The sequence below is a fragment of the Lissotriton vulgaris genome, chromosome 8, assembly GCF_964263255.1.
Source record: "Lissotriton vulgaris chromosome 8, aLisVul1.2, whole genome shotgun sequence".
NCBI lineage: Eukaryota > Metazoa > Chordata > Amphibia > Caudata > Salamandridae > Lissotriton > Lissotriton vulgaris.
Window position 1 is genome coordinate 549,681,996 of NC_141696.1, and position 23,208 is coordinate 549,705,203.

A 23,208-nucleotide genomic window follows, 5' to 3' on the forward strand; every position below is an offset into this window, starting at 1 on the left:
AACCTCCCTCCGGTCGGCCGCCCCCCGCAAAGCCCCATTGCGTGAAAATGGTGGCTGATGACGTCACAGTAGTATGCGGAATACGTGCTCGAATCCAGGCGACTATTGTTCAGCTTTCAGAGTTCGTTAAATTAAGCACCAGTATCTAAAACGATTCTTGTTTACAGTTCTTAAAAATGACACAAGTGTGGTGTATGCAAGAATATTTTAAAAAACTCGACTTATTCATTCCTTTATTTTCCGACTTTTTTTTAGAAGCAAACAATGAAACAACCAACAACTGGAGTGCAAACATCACCCATATTTTCTGACTGAATATTGCAACTTTTCTGCCCATGCAATCTGATCTGTAAATTGTATGCGTGTATCTGAAAGGAACAGGGATTTTATCCAATGCTTGGCTTAACAGGCCACAACAGAAAATAATACTTTTTAAGCAGAATGCAACTCAAAGGCTTATACTTTACATCATGCGTGTTCCATGTAAAAAATTTGAAATTTGAATTGATATCTTAAAATATCAAATATTCTTGGAACTTATATTTACTGCCAAACATACCTCCATTCTTCTCCATTCTTTATTCTGTTTGAATTTCACAAAATGATTCCTGGCAGGCATAAATGGGTTTATTGTGTAGATTTTTCTACCATGAGTGTGAAGAAATGTGCAATAGTAAATCCCAAACAAGGGGTGTAGAATGGGAATTGAAAGGCGTTGTTAGTGGTAAATTGTACAGAATTTTCATTAATCCACGTCTCAGTTTACACTTGACTACTGATATCTGTGCTACCAGAAATGGAGGCTTACATGGGAGAGTAGAACTCTTTCACTGAACTTTTGTTCATTATGTGACTGCTTTAGAAACCCCTGTTTATATAAGATCTGGCTTCCACAATCAGTTAATCTGCGGTTTTTCTGCTTCAAAGGAGCTGATTGGCTTGCTGCAGCTCCAAGGCACCAAGGCTGCCAATAGCATACATGCTTTCAGGATTGCGGCTTGGTAGGTCGCGGAGAAAAGCTGTATGAAGGGCCAAGTTCTGAGCCATCTACGCATGCATCCCAACCTGATATAAGAATCGGTCAATAATGGACAGCGGATTGTGGCTTCAGACTGCAGATTTTGTGGTCTTTTTTGGTTCTAATGCCCAAATGACCTACGATTGTGGAGGCTGAATTCCACATAGGATGCATATGTGTATGTGCGCTTTGATGTAAATCCATCAAGTGTTGACAGAACTAGTTGTGGTCACTGGACTTCCAAGGTAGACCCTAGTGCTATCTACATGGATCCTTCTAGTGTGTGCCCAATAAGTTGCATCAGTGGTTCCTTTGCAAATGTGTACTTTTTTGTGGGCCAACCAAGCCCTATCAGTAATGGCTGTGATCTCTGGTGAATGACAAGCCCTAGCAGTGGTGGCTGTGTACTTGGGAACTCTAGTAAGGGATAATCATGTACCACACGTGGTGTCTCTACTCATTGGTGCTTTAGTGAAGGTTAATCAGATCTTCTCAGTATTAGTTGTCCATACCAGAACTCTACCAGAAGCCCATTACATTCTATCCCTTAAGGCTATTTCAGTAGATGCTCAGAAGTATGTCCATTATGTCATTTCAGTTGTGTCTTTAATGACTGGTGCTGAAAGGAGTACAACGGGGCACTGGAGCTGGCCGCTCAAACAAAGTGCATAACTTGTGGAGGTGCGTGTATGTGCTTTGATGTTGGCCAACCAATCGCTATCATGTATGCTTGCACACATCAGTGCAGTCACAAACAAAACCCTTAGGGCCTCATTTATGAAGCTGTGCGTCACTTTTACGCCGCCGGTGCGTCACTTTTTCTGATGCACCAGTGGCGTAAAAAATGCGCCTTGTTGCGCCATATTTACAAAGTGACGCATCTAGGTAGATGCGTCACTTTGTAAACCCCTGCGCCACATTATACCTCCGCCAGGTATAATGTATGCAAGGGGGGCGTATTGACGCAAGGAAGGGTCGTAGAAGTGACGCAGATTTCACTGCATCACTTTTAGGACGCCGTTGCGTCAAAATCTTGCGCCTGCCTCACAGCAGGCGCAAGACTGACGCAGGCCCTTTCACATGGGGCTTGCCCCATGTGAAAGGACGCATTGCTGGAGTTGCATCACTTTTGTGACACACTCCAGCAATTCGTCACTTTTGCGCTTACAGATACGTCAGAAATACTGGCGTATCTGTAACTCCTCGCGACATGATACGTCATACATTAAATATGACGCAACAGGAATGTCGCAAGGCGTGAGCACTGAGAAGTGACGCATCGCTGCTTTCACGCAGCGATGCGTCATTTCTCATAAATGAGGCCCATAGTTTGGCTGGAGAGGCAAGAGAGCGAGGACCATTGTGCATTGCATCCTCCCAGTCACTATGCTCATCCCCCCAAAAAAAACGACCAATTATTTTTGTTGGATGTGTATACATAGGTGCTCTGGTGTATGCCCATCATGCCCTCTCGGTGATGACCATGTGCATAGTTGTCTAGCTGCAGGTCTATTTATCCGTGCGGGCTGTGTCGATGTGTGCAAGAGCTCCAATGGTGTTTGGGCAAGAGCTAATATTTTACCTGCATGCAAAGGTGCCTATTATAAGCCTATCAAGCGCTTTAAAGTGAGGTGGTGTGCGTGGACAATCATTGGACCAATGTTCTCTTTCTGGTTCGCATGCAGAATCAAGGAACAAAAAAAGGACCTTGCATGTTGTGTTTTCTATAAAGAATGGTGAGAAAAACGAGACCAGGAAAGAGTACAAAAGTGAAAAAATGCAATGTGCTTTGCAGTCTGTCTCATCGGGTGCCCATTCCAACTTCAAAACCAGGTGCAAATTAGGAATATGCAGCCATACTAAAAAGGCAGAAATAGAGGTATGCAGGTACACTTTTCGTATTCCATTTGAAACCTAACGCAAAGGGGAAATTGGGACCTGTTCACAAATTATATACAACTGCAATTCCTCCCTGGGTTACTGGGTTTCTGTACACACATCAATATGGGTCGCATCCACAAATACACTTAAGCCCATAAAACTACATTTACCACTGTAAACGGCTCAATTTACACCTGACAACCATCCAGAAAAGGATACTGCCTGTAAATAAATTTACAACTCATTAATTTGCCACTATGAGTGTGTAGTATTAAGCAAAACTACAACCCATGCATACAAGGCAGGACCAAATACCCTTCAAGGCTGTAAGGGGGAATTCATCACCCACAGACTTGGTGGGGTTGTAGAAGATGGAGATACTCATGGGGAAAAATCATTTCTCATTAAGTAAAAAAAAAAAGTGTGTTTGCTCAGCAGGCTTTCTTTCCCCAATGCAGTGTTTTGCGGTCACTGCACAGTGCGTAAAATGCTAATTCACATGACATTCTGAACAGCACACCAGGAAACCAGTGAATGGTGCTGATTTCCACACAAACTACTCTACTGGGAATGCTTGTTAATTGCCAAAAGATGTACATCAACACCTGAGCACAGGATTACGCCGGTGGGTGTAATTTAATGACTTTTTTTGCGAATCGTGTGTATGTGTACAACATTTTGTGTACACTTTTTAAGACAACACCGTGGGTAAGTACATCCTTAAATCTCTGACCCAAAATGGTCTGCTCCAAGACAGAGTTGCTCGATGGCTCATAAAAAAACAAAAGAAAGAAAAATGTCTCAGTTGAACATGAATATCACTGGCCAGTGACAGATAAATATTTTTCTACAACAATGTGAAAGTTGCATTAATGAGACTGGGTACCACTAAATGAGTTAATTTTAAAAAAAACAAAAAAACACTGTATTATAGACTGCATAGTAAATAGAAAATAATGTCCTCAGCAGTCACTCTGGATCTACTTGTTTTGTGACTGGTTAAACCTGCCCACGCGCGCACATTAACCAACTCCACTAATTACTCTGGAGAACCAGATGGGCGAGTTCCAGCTGTGTGTTCCTGTCTCGTGACACCACTGACAAGGGTCGGGAAACAGCAGCAACCTCCCTCGCCCACCCAGGGAGCCCGAGAGCTCTAGTCCGTTTTCTCTGGAAAGAAAGTATACTCCTTCGACAGCAACAAAAAGGCGTCTTGTCGACGCATCGGCGAAGGTAATTTTGCATTGGAATTTCTGTCAAGACTTAGGGGCATATTACCAAGCAATAGCGATAATTATATAGAGAAAATTATCGCTATTGCTTGGTTAGCGTGAAAAAATATCGCCGAGCACTGAGGATTTTTACCGCTGAGATACCTTGATATTATCAAGGTTTATCTCAAAAGCGGTAAAAATCCTGCTAAATGCATGAATATCTCTGAAAAAACAGCGATATTCATGCATTATCGTGACAATGCTCTTAGCCATGTTATCCACCTTCCATTGGATAACATGGCTAAGAACTGCTTTTAGCAGGCGTTAGCTTTTGGAGATATTCACGCTTAGCGCGAATATTTCCAAAACTTGTTAATAGGAGTTAGAGATGTTAGCGACTGTTTTCAGTCGCTAACATCTTGGCATGCCCACTTTGCATGTCATTAGCGATAATTATCGCTGACATGCAAAGTGGGCCCCTAAATGCCCGCTATCGCCTACAAGCTGTCGCTAAGTGGTGTTAGCGACAGCTTGGTAATAGGGCGATAAAATTATCGCCGCATTAGCGGGAAAAAGTCCCGCTAATGCGGCGATAATGCCCTTGGTAATATGCCCCTTAATTTTTTCCCACTTGAAATATACTGTTAATTCTAGGACTCCTTTTACAAAATGTAAACTGAAAACACGTTTCCAAACGGTCGATTATAAGTCAAGCGCAGAAAGCAACTTGGGCTGGATGTGGCGGTTCGGCCAGAGCTGCCGACTTTAGAACTGTAAAACCAGGGGCCATATTATCAAGAAAGGGCGATAAATTATCGCCGCTTTTATCGACAGGAAACTGCAGCTAAAGCGGCGATAATGGGCTTGATAATATGCCCTTTTGAATTCTCAAAGAAGTCCAGGTTCTGGTGTTAACCCGGGCTTCTATGGGAATTCACAAGGACATATTATCAAGCCCATTATCGCCGCTTTAGTTGCAGTTTTTCTGTCGATAAAAGCGGCAATAATGTATCTCCCTTTCTTGATAATATGGCCCCAAGTTCAAGGCGTCGGTTAAATATCCAGTGGCTCTAAACAAATCACATAATTTTTCCGGGTCTAGAGAGAAAAAAGTAGAATGTGATCTTGGGAAGTGTAACTAGGTTTCCTGGTAGTTGTAAGTGGTTCATCAGAAAAGTTAATTGATATGAAATGTGGATACCTGTTCTACAGCTCTTTATCAATTGGAGAAGACAGGATTGGAGTTGAGTGTTCCAGGTTCCCTTAAATGAGGGGGAAAAAAGTCCTTCCAGGGAACTTTTTTAAAATTTCTGGTGCTCACACCCAGTGGCAGGATGAAACATGATTGGGCAAATGTGGCTAGGGACCTGAGATTCCTATATCTCACAGATACTCAAGGGCATATTTACTAGACCCTAACGCTACAGGAACGTCACTTTTTATGACGTTCCTGTGGCGATAGGGGCTTCGCCTTATTTACAATGCGATGCTAAGCCACTTAACGTGGATTAACACCACTTTCTAAATAAGGCCCCCTTTCACGCAATGGGTGTTGCCTTGGACGTTTCAAAGCATCACACACTGATTTTGACGCAGCCCCTATATACAAGGGTGGCATAATTAGGAGGCAGTGCCAAAATTAAGACCAGGAAAAACCTGGTCTTTACATCGCGAAACGAGGAGAAATGCTTAATATCTTCCAGTTTTTGCCGTTTCTATGTATGCTGCCTTATGCAGCACACGTAGAAACTGCAAAACGCCTTCAATGATTGTTTATGTGAAGGAAGGTGTCCCTTAGTGCACATAAACAATCATTTAAAAATGACGAATTGCAACTTCTATGAGTGCTGCAAAATGCAGCACACATGGAAGCTACAAATCAGCATTCTGGGTGGATTGTGTGCAGGAAAGACACCTTCCTACCCATAAACAAACATTTCCACCAACGCAGACACCCTTGTACTATGGTGCAAGCGTGTCTGCGTTGGCGCTAGGCATTAAGAGTTAGTGCCAGCACTAGGGGAATCGCAGGGGTGTGCTGCATTCTTGTGAATATAGCGCATCCCTGCGTTTTCGGAATGGTGAAGCATAGCGTTAGCAATGTTTGCTAAACGTCATGCTCCGTCATTTCCTTATACATATGCCCCCCAAAGCTCTGGATGAAACGGGGCCCTGTGAAGGGGTTGACCCTCTCCACCCCCTTGTACACTCTTGCTCATCCAGGGCATAGGGTTAACCCACAGATCCAATTGAGTCAATTAAAAAAATAAATTTCGATAAATGAATGTGGCTGGAGTGAGTGTATTTTTTAACACTCTGCGTATGCCGGACACTGCCTCTTTGTTTACGGCTCAGATTGATGATAATCTTAACATGGCTACTGTGTTGAGATCTTGTCTCATGGAGGTTGCCCAGTGGATGGATCGCATTGTTTTAAGTTGAATGCAGGGGAAATGGATGTTCTTATCCTGAGAAAACAACCGTCCATCTGGGCCTCGGCATGTTGGCCAAACTCTCTTGGCCCTTTACCCATGCCCAAGCCCAGGGTTTAGAACTTGGGCATTTGGTTTGTTGAGAAGCTCAATTTCGATTGCCAAATCACAGCTCTGGCGGGGAAATGTTTTGGTCTTAAATACCCTTAAAAAATCTTCTTTTTCCTGCCAGAGTCTGATAATAAAACCGTAGTACGGGCACTGGTTATATCCAGGCTGGACTACTGCAATGTCTTGTACCTGGGCAGTAGCGGCTCCTCGAGGGAGTGCTGCTGAGCGGTGGGGCGGGGCGGGGAGGGGCATGGTGGGTGTTAGTAAACTCCGGCATACAGCACCACTGGCCAGCATCCCCTCAGTCAAAAGACTGCGTATTGGGGTTGCCTCATTTGGTTACCTAGCACCACATTTATGGAACTCCCTGCCCCTCCAGCTTCAGCAGTCCCTGTCAGAATCTCTTTCCTGAATTTTTTTTTTAAACCTGCTTATTTAGTTTGTGCTGACTTTACAATACATTGAAAGTGCTTAGGACCTTCAGTAGTTGGACTTCAGCGGTGGGACACTTTGGAGTTGCCATGTGCTTTAGAAGTCACACTTAAATTATTAAATCCTACTGCTTCAGCAGAATAACATATGCCCATACAGCCCCAGCTGTGGCAGGGGTTCTGTCCTTTATTATCGATCCCTGCCACCTTGTGGGCTCTGTACTTCTGTGAGGTGGCTCAAGAGAATGATCTTCAGTCATTTGGACAGCTACCCCATGGGTGAAAGGAACTCAGGAGGCTCTTGACAAAATTTGCCTTATCCTCTTGTATTACCCACATATCATGATCTGTTTTCATTTCCACAATAAATACAGCGGTAAATGAAGTTGCATAAAGGGAAGCAGCTTCTCTTTTCCAACCCAAAGTAGCCTCTGGAATCGGTTTCTATGGTGTTCCACTTTTCCATTTTCAAACACAGAAGAAAATTGATAGGGATAGGGAAGTGTGGCTATAATGTAATTCAGATGGTCTAACCTGATTCAGCCTTTGTCAATCAGTACCTGGGATGTAAACAATTTGCCGCCATGATTGACTTTAATTGAAACCTCTTGTGAGATAGTGATTGTTTTAATTAAAATGGCTGCCTATTCCCGCCAGAGGCAGTGAGGCTGATTTTGCATTCATTTCAGCCTTGATGTTGACATGGCTTCCCACCTCCTTGCAGACAGGCATTCATTTTCTCCCACTCTTCATCCGGCCCTTCTGAGGGTGGCTGTCACTGAAGCTGTGTCCCTGAAGCTACGCTCGCTTTCGATTCCGCCTCCAAATATCATGGCTGGGATGAGAAAAGATCCGGCTTACATAATGTGTGCAGTGGGGAGGGTGTAATAAATCTATGAGAGAAGGCTTCAAAAGAACCATCTTCACCACTAGTCTTTATTGATAAGTATGGCAACGCATTATCAGCTTTCTGACCTAGATTGTGTTTCCTGTACACCTCATTTTTATGGTCTAGCCTGATAGTCCAGCTGTCGCCAGACAATTATGTGATCATCACTAGAGAGGGGCTTTGGCTCTGCCCACAAGTTGGGAGCCAGGAGAACGTTTTGATTGGGCAGAAGTTGTGTGCTTCCACTAAAAAAGTGCTCCCCCCCACACAGCTTGATCATTTTGTTTATTTATCCAGCTGCATGAGCTTGAACTTTGAGGGCACATGCATAACATTATAATGCAATTAAAGTGTCATAGATAATTAGATAATTTATGGTGTTTTTTTCTGACACAGCACAGATGGGAGGAGGACAGTCATTAACCTACATGGATGTTTAGTTCTGGCCTGACCCTGCATCTTTCACTTGACCTTATAACCTGCACCAATATTAATCTACAGTTATTTGCTTCCATTCAGTGTGGCTCACTGGTTAGAGCAGGCAGACCCTGAAGCAGAGGTCAGACCCGGGGCCAGGGTTCGATTCCCGGCGCGGCAGGGTGTTGAGCTCAAATGTCCACGGACTCGATAATTCTTGCTTCGGTGCCTGACCTAATCATGGGTTCACACACTGCAACTCTGGGCATTAAGCTTGCTTAATCTCCACAACGGTCCCCCGTGGCGGGAGGCCTGGCTTTCACCTTGGGGATGCCCTGTAGGGGCTATCTCACAGGGAAAAACCAGGACGGGTTCCCAAGGCAAGCGGAGATACCCCTTCGGGGGTCGATTCTGGCGCTATATAAGAAACATAATAATAATAATAGCTATCCCTATGCTATTTACTAGTAATGCTTCCCTTTACTATACAACAATCTTATAAAGCCAGACCTATTAGCATTGCCCATGCTTGTTTACATATCACCTAGTTAAAATCACTCATGCAGTTTTTCTTATTTCAGTTTCTAAATGCATTAAGACTAAAACTAAATAATGTTGTTGAATATTAATACAATTTGCAGTTTATAGAGTATAGCCTGGACGGCCCCTTCAGGAGGATTTCTATGTTCCAATAAAGACTGATAAATAATCTGGTATCTTTTAGAGTTTGTAGTCTATAAAAGTGTAACTGAGGTGAAGGCATGTTAAAATCAAAATAAAGGAGAAAGATAAAGTTGTAGCAGCCACTGTAATCTATTGGTAATATCCCTTGGCCACATTTAGGTCAGTAAATGGGGCAATTATTTGGGATGAAACAATAGTAATTAGGATAAAAACTTGAAGTATGGAACAAGATGTTGGGTAAGAGAGGGGTGGAGAGAGCAGAACCTGTGGAGGTGAAAGGGAGCTAATGAACTCTGAAACTTTTTAAAAAATGTTATTGTCTAAATCTATGAGACACTGGTGACTTTTTATAAATCCTCTGGCAAACGTCACTGGGCAAAAGCAGTCAGGGATCCATGCTTCCAGCAGTCAACATTCAGGAGCTACATTTGCATAGTGGGACCTTATTTCTATATTCATTGCTTATGCTGAGAAAGTCATGTGGCGCGATTCTAGGGGCTCCTCAGCAACGACTCATGCCACGTGCAGTTGTGTGAATGCTATTTGTTTCAGATTGGGCGAAGCAGGCATTCTGCTTCCTATGCAGGTTGGTTGTCGGAGAGGATGTGGCCTAATGGCTAGACCGACCAACCTCGGAGAAGGGGAACTGGGTTCGAGCGTGGGTTGGGACGCTCAACATCCTATGATTCTGGGCAAATTCGCGTAATTTCCCCGTGCATGACACAAACCTTAATGCGTGCGTCTGTAACGCAACTGGTGCCCATGTAAAGAGCTCTGATTGCTTAGGGTGTGGTTTGCGCTACGTACAACTCAAAATAAATAGGGGCAGATTTATGAGGCCGTTGCGCCTCTTTGCGCCGCAATTGCGTCACTTTATTTGACGCAACTGCGGCGCAAACAATGCGCCCTATTTAAAACGTGACGCATCTAGGAGATGCGTCACGTTGTAAAGCACTGCGCCATAAGGAGGTGTTCCTGCGCAGGGGGGGGCGTTCCTGCGCAGGAACGCCTCCTGAAAGTGGCTGAGTGAAATCTATGAGATTTCACTCAGTCACTTTCAGGGCAATGCTGCGTCAAAACCCTGCGCCTGCTTGAAGCAGGCGTAGGTCTTGACGCAGCATTTGGCACATGGTGTACCCCCGAGCCTTGCTGGAGCTGCGTCACGCTTGCGACGCAACTCCAGCAATGCGCCACATTTCCGGCACAGATGCTGCACGCATCTGTGCCGTTTTTGCACCATGGTGCGCCGCATTATAAATGCGGCGCACCATGGGTGGCGAAGCTGTGGCACACTGTGGCGCATGTTAACTGGCGCATCCCTGGGGATGCGCCAGTTAACATAAATCTGCCCCATACAATCTTGTCTTTTTGTTCTTATATTGATTCATTATTGTAGCAAACTACTACTATTTGCCAGGCGGTCCGAATCATACTAACTTTTTTGTCAGTATCTAAAGTCACACACACACCAGCCCTTTAACATTCTTTTGTAGAGCACGTTTAAATTCCTCATAATCCACACACCACACATTCCTTCAGCAAACCTTCATGGAGTCAGGGCACAGGCAGAGACTTCACATTCACTCAGTAGAGGGGTCATTTTTAGGAGACAGTTATTTCCAATCAAAAATGGATTCTGCAGGCAACGTGACTGTAAAAGTATAAAGAGAAGCATTCCTCATAGACATTCGACCATCACAGCCATATTTCTCTTTGTTTCGGCCTGCTATGATTGAGATTAGTTTGCATGAGTGCGTGATTCTGTGATAAATGATTTTTATTTTTGTTTTGATATTGATTGTGTCCAATATCTCACCTCATATCAATACTGTGACGATGCTACCCTCTGCCTTAGCTTGTTCCCATGCAGTTAGGCAAGATAAACCTGACGTGGAACTGGTTTGACAAAGTTTTGCAGGAAATCTTCTTCACCCTACCCATTCTCTCGCAAGCCTCCATCCCACCACACGCAAATTTCAGAATGGAGAAAAAAAAATCCGACAGCAGTTTGCTCCCTTCATATTTCCACATGCGAATGCGCGAAAGCCAGATCAGCGATGCGCCGGTCTTTGGACTAATCCGAAACTACGTTTCTCTTGCAGACCCCCAGCTCAAGGGTATTGTGACCAGGTTGTACTGCAGGCAAGGCTACTACTTGCAAATGCACCCCGATGGAGCTCTTGACGGAACCAAGGAGGACAGCAGCAATTCAAGTAAGTGGGTTTGATCACCTCATCTGCTTGTGCTTACAGCTGGGACCACAGCCTTGTGAAGGCTGATGGTCAGAACATTCTAGAACACCATCTACCTTTCTGTAGTCAGGATACCATGTTTAGAGCCCAGTGGTTTTCTGTCACCGATTGGTGTCATCCGGTGTTATCATGTCTGTCAGATCAATTAATTTGCTTTAACTAGCCTGTATTACTACTTCAAAAACACATTAGGCTGAGAAATTGAATCTAGAACTGGAAAATGGTGCTCTGGCGACATGGAGCTAGGTGGCAAGCCTAGATAACATCTCTCCAGATACTGGGCTAATTTGATTGAATAAAAACTTTCTTAAACTAATTCTGTGAATGGAGATTTGTGAAAACTTCTGATGATGTCCGGACCCCCTCCCCCATCATATGGGAAGTCGATCTCTGGTTAAGTGGCTGAAGTTTTAGATACAGCTGTGCAGCATTTTCTAGAGTATTTATTATATTGTTGACGTTGAAAAGAACTCTACATATTACCATGTCAAAAACATACATGACACTTCACCAGGTTTTTGGGGACTCCAATATCATGTTATGCTCTGTTCACAATTTTCACATTTGCAAACTAATCTGTTTGGTATCCAAATATTCATGGCCTTAAAATGGCGGCATCTTTCTACAAAAGCAAGCTACTGGGTGGTGTATATTATGTGTGTGTGTCCATGTGGATAGATGTATGTATAAAGATAGATAACATTTCACATATATGTGTATATAATTATACACACACACACACACACACACCCACACACACACACACACACACACACACACACACACATCGGTAGCCACTCTTTAGTTATTTAGGACTCCAAGATATAGGAATTCTTCAGAATTTTGGTCACTAGCAACTTAACCCCCTTTGACGAATTTCCACAAAACCTTCCACACCTATTGCTTTTTGTACATTGGTGGAGGATGTAAAGTTTCACGTTGATTGGTCAAGGCGGTGCAAAGGTAAAAGGGGGCCCCAAAACACATTTTTCCGGCAATGCATTTTCAATAGACTATTGTATCTTGCGTAGCTCAAAAACGGCTGAACAAATGTACATGAAATTTGGCAGGATTACATATTATGGTGTGCAAATGATCCTTTTGGGAAGTATATCTAATTAGTTCAGTTATTTTTTAGGTTATAAGGCATTTCCTCTCAGTGATATCTGTTGTTGCGCTAATTTCGCGAACTTTTACAGTATTAGGAGGTATTTCACACAAGTACTGGGGTACATGGCCATGGGAAGTCATTATGTGATTGGCTAATTATTGCCTTTACAAAAGTTAAAGGTAGCCATGTTGCTTTTAGTTACATTTTGGCAATGTTCTGCGTTTCAGAATCTATAGGAAAGTATTAGGTTTGATATTTTCCCTTACTTACTGCCACTTTGTTAAAGTGGTAATAGGAAGGGAAAAATATTTATAAGTTTCTCTGTATTAAAAAAAAATGTACGAACTACCGTGGTACTACCTTGTGAGTACAGCGGTACCGTAATTTTTTTTAAAAAAAGTAAACAAATACAAAATACACTGTAGTACCCTATATTTCACAAATATAGGGTCCAACAGTGTAATGTCGATTTTTTACATATTAAAATCTTCACAAAAAAGTCTACAGAGTAGCGCAGTAACACCTACAAATTACAGCGCTACTTATTTTTTTTTTAATGTTCAGTTATCACAAAACTGCTGTAAAAATATATAGAAAAATTATACATTAATTTCTCCACCTATAAACACTTCAATAAAGTGGGAATACATACAGAACAAAAATAATACATTGGGCTTACTTATATCTTAGACCCTAACCCAGAACGCTGCAAACTGAGCTGAAAAGTACATGGCTGCATTTTATGTTTGTTAAACATAGCCATTATCCAATCATATATTGCCTTGTGTGTATATACCACAGAATACTCAAAAATTCCTTCGGTATGCCGCAGCACAATATATAGCTAAGTATTTTAAAACATACAATTTTAACACTACTTACACTATTTATATATACTACCAAAAATTACTAATTACATCTACTAATTTGTATTTTCTTTCCACATTACATCTACATCCGTTCAAATATATTAACACAAAGTCTATTTCAATTACCACACTCCACTCTATGCCACTACACTCTATGTCACTACACTTTATGCCACTGTGCTCTACTATGTTGCACTCTAAACTACTCCACTCTACGCTACTTCACTCTATGCCACGCCCCTCTACCCCGCTCTTCTCTACACCACAACACCATACGCTTTTACACTCTACGTCACTCCATTCAGCAATACTACCGTAGATACCACTCTTCTGTATGCGCCTGCACTGTATGCTACTCCACTGTATGTTAATCCACTGTACAAGTCTCTATTCTACAACACTACATTCTACTGTACGCCATTTCAATGTACAACACTGGATTGTATGCTCTTCCAATGTATGCTACAGTGCTCTACGCCATTCCACTGTGCACCACTCCACTATACGTCAGTCAACTGTACAACAATCCAGTATATGCTATTACACTGTATATGACTTCGTTCTATGCCACTCCACTGTACACCAATCCAATCTATGCCAATCAACTCACCCTATGACACTCTACTTTATTCCACTCTATGCTAATCTCCTCTACTCTGATCCACTATATGCCACCCCACTCTATGTCACTACACTGTATATCAACAACACTCAATGTTATTCCACTCGACACATCTCCACTGTATGCCTTTCCACTCTATGCCACTCCACTCCATTCAACTGTACGCCACACAACTGTACAACACTCCACTGTATGCCACTCCACAGTATGCTATTATACTGTAAACCTCTATAGTCTACCCACTAAACCCTGCCCGCTCAACTGTACAGCACTGCACTGTATGGTATTTCACTCTACAAGATTCCACTCTACAACTTTACACTGTATGCCACTCCACTCTACCCAGCTTCAGTGTATGGTATTCCACTGTACGCCACACCACTGTACCCCACTGAACTCTACGCCACTCGACTATACACTATTCCCCTGTATGGAACTACAATCTACTCCAATCAACTTTATGTTATTCTACTCTGTTATTCTGTTCTACCACACTCCACTCTATGCCACTCCACAGTACCCCAATCCACTCTACCCCACTCCATTATATGCTATTCTGCTGTACACAATAACACTCTACAACACTCAACACTATGCTATTTCACTTTATTCAACTACACTCTACCACACTCCACTGTACGCTACTCCACTGTACACTATTCCACTGTACACTACTCCACTACACCCACTCTGCTGCATGCCACTCCACTCTACAGCACTCCACTGCACACTATTTCAAATCTATGCCACACCACTCTACGGCACTCCAGTGTATGTCACTCCCTGAAGGCCCTCCACTCCATGCTACTCCATGTTCCGCTATTTCAGTGTATGCTACTATACTGTAGACTATTCCACTCTATGCCACTCAACTTTACGCCACCTCCCTGTACGCCACTCCACTTTACGCTATTCTACTGTGTGCCACTCCACTCTTCCCTACTTGTCTCTACAGCACCTGACTCTACAGTACTCAACCATATCCTATTCTACTGTATGCATCTCCGCTCGACTTCACTGCAGTTAACGCTGCTCCACTATACGCCACCCCACTCTATGCTACTCCACTGTACACTATTTCATTGTATGCTACTATTCTGTATGCTATTTCACTGTATGACACTCCACTCTACACCTCTTCACTCTACACTACTCATTTCTGCGCTATTTTACTGTTCATCACTACTTCCATTATGCCCCACTCCACTCTACACCACTCCACTGAACACTATTCCACTGTACACTACTGCACTCTATGCCACTCCAGTCAACCCCACTGCACTGTACACCACTACACAGTATGACAATGTACTCTACGCTTTTACACTGTATGTAACTCCACATGACCCTACTCCACTCTATGCTATTTCACTTAATGCCACTGCACTCTACCCCACTCCACTGTACGCCACACTACTGTACACTATTGCACTGTACGCCACTCCACTTTATGCCACTCCTCTGTATGCCACTCTACTCCACGCCACTCCACTCCACTATATGCTATTCTACTGTACACAACTACACTCTGCAACACTCAACTCTATGCTATTTGACTTTATTCAACTCCACTCAAGTTTCAAAGCTTTATTCGACATTTGTCATAAAAGCATCCATCCTAACCCTATTACAATAAATACTATAGCTAAAAATACTTTTCTTTAAAATACATATTAAACAATGACAGTCGAATACTATACATAGATAAAAATTTGTCCTTAATTCATAAAAATTATTTAAAAAAACATTTCAAATGGCAAAGCATTTAGGACATGGCAACCATATTTCATTTTGTTACATTTAGCAATAAAGTGCGAGTGCGGATTACCTAGGCCCAAGCAAGAAATTTTGTTACAGCAACTACAAATGGCGTGGAGCAGTCAGATTCTAATATTCTAAGTGCTGTCGATTGGCTGCGAGTGCCAATGTTTAAGCAAACTGGCTTTAGCCATTTGCGCCTTGGGCTGGCATATAATGGGCAACAAAACAACAGATGGGAGATGGGCTCTATTTGATCCTTACAATGATAACAATGTTCATCCCGCGGTGGGGACCAATGCTTCTTGAAAGCATTCACTGGGAGTGTTCCAACGCGAAATTGGAAATATAGTTTCCTGTCATATGGGCGTTCAATTATATCCCAGTATGGTTCACATGACGGAAACATTTTTATGTCCAAAAAGCGAGATGACAAATTTGGTGCAGATCCTTTACAATACATTGTTAAATACACCATCTCCCAGTACAATTCTTTCAATTTTGTTTTCGATGGAAAACTAGCCACATCCCTGTTACCCCATAGGTGATCCAGTTTTAACTTTACTAGTAGGCCCCGCAGTTCTTTTAACCATACAATACAATGAAAACGATCACACTTGACAACATCTGACAAGGCTGTAGCATAATGGCTTAGCTCTGGGGTCACCATCAAACGCCTCCAATATAACAGTGGCCGTAGCCTAGCTATGTCCACAATATTTTTTCTGCCAAGGTCCAATTTTAGTGGGATTATGGGTGTGCTTTTTGGGGCCGTTACAAGCCCTCTCAAGAATCTATTTTCTGCCTGCCCCAGCTCTTCTAGATTTGAAAACCCCCAAAGTTCGGAACCATATAAACAGGGGCTCAATACATTCATATTATAAATTTCAAGGGCACAATTTATTGGTTTTGTCAGCGAGGATCTATGTTTTAGGGTGACTACGCCTGCAAGCTGGCTAAACTTGAGTGCTGCCGTATTAATATGCGATTTCCATTTCATATCGCCCTGCAAAATAATGCCTAGATAGGAAAAAGCATCAACTTTCTCAAGCGGGGTGCCTTTGTACGTTATTACACCTTTGAAAGTGGACTGCTGGTTAAGGCACATGAATTTAGTCTTGGTGGTATTCAATTCAAGGCCCCTACTATCGCAAAATTCACCAAAGGCATCAACCACTTTTTGGAGACCGCTCGGTGTGCGTGAAAGTAAGAGCGTGTCGTCCGCAAACATTAAGACGGAGACGTGGGAGCTTGCTATAATTGGGGCGTCACTTGGAGATTTCTTTAAATAATCAACAATACCATTTATGTAGATTGAAAATAGTGTTGGGGCCAGGACACACCCTTGCCTTATCCCTCGCTCCACCGGGAAGGGCTCAGTTACTTCTCCCTGCTTGCCCCACCTAATTTTGGCAAAGTTGTTTTCATTGAGGCGTACTAGCAGGGTGAGGAGTTCCTGGCTTAAGCCTACATCAGCCAAGGTCTGCCACAGTTTTTCTCTTGGGACCAGGTCGAAAGCAACTTTTAAATCCACAAAGACAGCATACAATGTGCCCTTTTTTAGTGTAACATTTCTCCAATAGATGGCTATGAAGTAAAAAACTTGGTCAACACTGCTAGTCAAGGGGCGAAAGCCTGCTTGATAGGATGAGAGTATTTTTTTTCATCAATCCATTGTTGCAGTTTGTTCTGGACTAAGCGCCCCATAAGTTTTTGTGCTGTATCAATGAGACTGATGGGTCTATAGTTTTTAGCCAGGGTTTTGTCGCCTTTTTTAAATATAGGGATGATTTCCGCTCCCTGCCATGAAGCGGGCACTTTCCCTCCCATGGCCACTGCGTTAGCCAACCATTTAAAATAAGTACACCATGAGTTCTGGTCAGATAGGAACACATCTGCCGGGATTCCGTCCATACCCGGAGCTTTTCCCCCCGCTACACAATCCAAAGCCGTGCTAACATCTTTTTCATTAAATATTTGGTGTTTGAAAAAGACGGCTGGAGGGGGGGGTCAGAAGTATGCGCTGGATTTCGGGCATTCTGCGGTTGGAAAAACTCAGTCCATTTATTTTTAGCAACATAGTTTTGTGGTTGCGCGGCTGTCCCTCCCCTGTCCCATTTTACTGTGGCCCAAAATAACTTAGAATCCTTGGCTGCGCAAGCCTGTTTCAGTTCGCGCCCGCATACCTCGTCCCATCATTTCCTGGCTTGTTTTTGGGTCTGTCTATAACTATCTCTCGCCTTCCTGACTGCTATGGCATTGCCCGTTCTCAATTCAGTGCTTAGGTTAATTCGTGCCAATCTACAACTCTTGTCATACCATCCTTGTTTTGGTTGTTCTCTTTTGACTCTGTTTGAATCTACTGTTTTAATGAAGAAGCTTTGGAGTTTGCAGAAGAGGTTTTTATGAACCTCCATCATGTAGTCCTGGAAGTTAGGCTTCCCATAGTGGGACTTGATGTTGTTTACTTCGTCTATCACTATTTTTTTGAGTACCTCTAGTTTTGCTAAATCTTTTGTCAGCATTCTCCATTTCAGATGGCGTTGGTTGTTTGAACATACAACATCTTGCGTCACCCGTTCATTTTTATTGGTATGTTCTATGGTCTCATGATAGGAATAAAAGGTCATGCACAGGGGATTATGATCGCTTTCCAATCTTACTTCCACAACCATGTCTATCAATTTGTCCCAGGCCCTTACATCTTTTAAGAAATAATCAATTCTACCTGCTGCTCGGCCGTTGTCAAACGTATTGTTCCCTTTTAGATCAGAGGGCGAGTGCCCATTTACCGCTCTCAGTCCTCTTGCTAAGCAGAGACTCTTTAGCTGAATTGCCACAGCACTCCATTTTTTAATAGCAGGCACCTCCAACTGGGGTATTCCCCACTTGGTGTCCTCCTCCTCGGACACAATCCTATCCTCTTCACCCAAGGGTTCAAAGGTGGCATTAAAATCCCCATCCACAATAATGTGAGATTGGAGTGTTAACATTTCAACATTCTGTTCTAGAATAGTTACTACCTCTGAGTTCTTGGCCATTATCCCATCTAACGTTAAGTGCTAGAATGTCATTAGATGGTACAGATCTTTGCGTTATTGAGCAATTCAGCAACTGGCGGATCCAAATTAATAGGCCTCCAGAGGGGCGTCCTAGGCGATTTCTAGTTGCTGGTATGTGGAAGTTTAAATACCCCTGGCGAAAAACTGGGTTTAGTGACCAAGTTTCTTGTAACATAATAATGTCATGTTGGTCAATAAAATCAACCCATTCTGGTGTAGCTATCTTATTTGCTACGACTGCTATATTCCATGAGATGAGGGTCAGAGATGATGTTTCTCGATATGGCATTGTCTGGCCCTTCTCCACATTATTTACATTTACATCAGGGTCAGCAATTATTATTTTTCCAACCTCCAATGCTGCCTCACTCCCTGCTGCTTCCCTTTTTCTATTTATACCCTCTGGTTCTTTATCTAGCTCTCCAGAATTTGAGATTCGAGATTCCCTGTATCCTATTGTCTGCTTATTAGAATGTGTGCATGCCATGTTATCTGCCATTCCATTGGTTTGCATTCTCTGTGGTTTGGGTGACAAATATTTACACCTTGCGAGTCAATCGCATTTGTTTAGATTGGATAAAGCCGAAAAACGGTTTTCCAGATTCAACCCCCAGTCACAGATAGGACCATCCCTAGCCCTTCTATTTCCCACAACTGACCACTTAGTCCTTAGTATACTTGGCTTCGCCACGAGTCCTCTTCTGCTATAGAAGAAGTCCAGCGTGAGTGGTATTATTTCTGCCGTTCTGCCTTGGGGGGGGGGGCGGGGGGGGGAATATGTTGAGCAGGATGTCGGGTAGTACTTCAGGGCCCTTAAAGTTTAGTACCACACAGTCCCCCGCGAATTTCTTAGGTTTATTCCCTATCCACTTCACCCGTCTTGCTGTTAACATGTCTTCTGACAGCTTTTGTTTACCCCAGGGAGAAATGTGCATATTATTGCTCAACCATTGCAGTGCTTTGTTTAGTAGGGAGTATGGTGACTCAATCTGGCCTGTATTCAGCGGTGGCACGTTGGCAAGAACAAAAATCAGGGGTGAGGCTTCTACAGTTAGCTCCACAGGGCTTATTTCTAGATTAAAATCAGGATCTTTAGTATTCCCCGAGATTACTGGGGGGCCCACAACTATAGGGTTGTTTGGTTGCATGCTAGGATTTAATCTAGTTGGCTGAATAGGAGCTAGTATGTCTACTGTTCCCCCTGGTGTGTTTCCCATCGATTGTTTTTCGTCGAGTTTACCTATTACCAGATTCGGTATTTCCCCCACACCATCGTTAGTAGTTTTTAGGAGGATCTCCAATTTGTTGACTTTATCAGTGAGGTGATCAATTTTAGACAGGAGAGGTTTAATTTTCCGAGTTAACTTAGTGTCCAGCATACCCATGAGCTTATTTATAATGGCATCGTACCATCCTACACTGCCATTTTCTTCTCCCCGTTTTCCTTCTATGACACTCTTATTTGGGGGGGTTGCTGGTCTTTTTCTACTAGACCTCAGTCCTTCTCTTTTAGGGGGAATCTTAGTTGCTCCTCTGGCTGCTCTTGGCGCAGGAACAGGCGTCGGTGGGGAGATACATTCCTCAACTATCTCTTGGTCATGTTGGGAAACATTTAGATCATCCCCTACTATTATGTTTACATTAGTGTCTAGATTTGAAACCATGGAAACCGGGGAGACATTTAACAATAGACTATCATTATTATGATGTGTAGATGGTTCTATGGCGTTTGTTGTATCAGAATCCAATACAGTCAGACCCAATTTCTCTCTTTGGGAACATGTTGGTGAAGTACTAAGTCCTAAGGAGGACCTCCGTTCATTATTTATTTTTGCCACCACCTGCACTAAATAGTTGTCCATGGTGTTGGCGGGAGTAATGGGGGTCTTTTGTTTCGACATTTACAAGGCTAGAAAAAACCAGATGAGGTATAATAAGCTAATGCAACTTGCAGATATCAATGTATTAACCCTTTATCCCTGAGACAGTCAGTAACAAAGGCACGAAAGGCCGATTACCTCACAGCACAAATTTGCAAGAGACCTGGTCCAGTCCAGTCGTGGCCAGTCTTGGGGCTTCGTCCGGGCGTCCCGCTTGTGTCCCGCAAAGCGGAGAGTGCTGTCAATTTCTAGCGCCTCCAGGCGCGGTGACCCCGATGATGGCTTCCGGGTCGCAGGGCAGGCTGGGAAGTGTAGTGTCCCTCCGCTCTGCGGCCGCGAGGTGGACTACAGCGGTGGCGGGAGGGAGACCAATGCACAGCCGGGGAAACAAGAGTGCAGGCGGACACAGCAATGCCAGGTAGGGTTTTCCTCTTGAGCGAAGGCAGAGCACCCGCTCCACTGAGAGTGCTGTCAATTTCTAGCGCCTCCGGGCGCGGTGACCCCGATGATGGCTTCCGGGTCGCAGGGCAGGCTGGGAAGTGTAGTCTCCCTCCGCTCTGCGGCCGCGAGGTGGACTACAGCGGCGGCGGGAGGGAGACCAATGCACAGCCGGGGAAACAAGAGTGCAGGCGGACACAGCAATGCCAGGTAGGGTTTTCCTCTTGAGCGAAGGCAGAGCACCCGCTCCACCGAGAGTGCTGTCAATTTCTAGCGCCTCCGGGCGCTGTGACCCCGATGATGGCTTCCGGGTCGCAGGGCAGGCTGGGAAGTGTAGTCTCCCTCCGCTCTGCGGCCGCGAGGTGGACTACAGCAGCGGCGGCGGGAGGGAGACCAATGCACAGCCGGGGAAACAAGAGTGCAGGCGGACACAGCAATGCCAGGTAGGGTTTTCCTCTTGAGCGAAACTCCACTCTACCACACTCCACTGTACGTCACTCCACTGTACACTATTCCCCTGTACGCTACTCCACTATTCTTGGCTCATTCACTAAGCTCACTACCATATGTTTTTCTAAAAAATTGTCTATTCTACTCCCTGCCGGTAGTGTATGCATTAGCAGCAGGGGTTCCCCTTATTTCTAAAATACGCTACTCCACTATGCCATTTCCACTGCATGCCACTCCACTCTGCGACACTCCACTGCACACTATTCCAAATCTATGCCACATCACTCTACGGCACTCCAGTCTATGCCACTATGCCACTCTCAGTACGCCACACCACTCTACGCTACTCCATGGTCTGCTAAGCCAGTGTATGCTATTCCACTCTATGCCACTTGATTTCACGGCACTCTCCTGTACACCAATCCACTTTACTCCACTCTACCCCATTCCACTCTACTGCACTTGACTGTACAGCATTTGACTGTATGCTATTCTTCTGTATGCCTCTCTGCTCAACATCACTGCAGTTACTGCGCTCCACTCTATGCCACTTAACTCTACAACACTGTACTCTATGCTATTCTACTGTCCGTAACTCCACTCTACACAACTCCACTTTATGCTATTCCAATGCATGCCGCTCCACACTATGCCAGTCCACTCTATGCTACTCCACTGTACGCTATTGCAGTGCATGTACTCCACTCTACGCCACTCCACAATACTCTATTCCATTCTATACCACTCCACACTACCTAACTGCACTCCCCATCGCTCCACTATGTTCTGCTCAATGACACTATACCTCACTCAACAACACTCCACGCCTCTCCACTGTACCATACTATACTCCACTGTATAGCACTACACTGTACAACAATGTAGTCTTCTCTATGCCACCGTATTCCACTGTACTTTACACAGTAGCACTTTATGACACTCAACTCCACTCTGTGACACTTTATGCAACTCCCTCTATGCCACACTACCCAGTTAATATACTCTATTCTGTGAGACACTATTCCACTCTACTCCACTACTGCACTCTATGCTACTTTACTCCACTACTACACTCTACACCACTCTACTCTGTGCTGCTGTATGCCATTCAACTCTACATGAGTCTATCCCGTACCAATCTACCATACTGTATGGCACTCTACTCTAATCCATACCACTCCACAGTACAACACTTTAATCTACTCTGTGACACTCTACTCAACTCTACAACATTTTTAAACACTCTACAACAAACCAGTCCACTCCACTATACCAAATATCACTAATTTCTACAACACTTTACTCCGCTGTAAACTACACTGCTACATAATACTGGACTCCACACCACTGCACTCAAGAACATGGTACTCCACTCTATGCTACACCACTCCACTGTACTCCATTTCACTCTAATTCACTAAACAACAGTTTACCCCACACTATATCACTGTGTAACATTCCACTCTGCACTGCCCCACTGTACCACACTCTACTAAACTCTATGCAACCCCACTCTCTGAGATTCTACTACACTCTGTGCCACTATACAAAACTATAGACCAGTCTATGCCCCTATAATACACAACCATATACTCTACTGTATGCCACCACAGCCCAGTGTACAACACTATACTCCACTTTACAACAGTCTATGACACACCACTCCACTATACTGTGCAAAACTCCACT

The 23,208-nt window shown here is 43.7% G+C and overlaps 1 protein-coding gene across 3 annotated transcripts in view; it reads left to right on the top strand.

Moving 5' to 3' along the window:
* FGF14 (fibroblast growth factor 14) overlaps nt 1–23,208 on the top strand; it is a 1,331,526-nt gene that overhangs the window by 932,753 nt on the left and 375,565 nt on the right. For all 3 annotated transcript variants that reach the window (XM_086934367.1, XM_086934366.1, XM_086934368.1), the window contains exon 2: nt 11,180–11,290. In XM_086934367.1, coding sequence (XP_086790493.1) covers nt 11,180–11,290 — 111 coding nt within the window. The remainder of the gene's footprint in view (nt 1–11,179; nt 11,291–23,208) is intronic.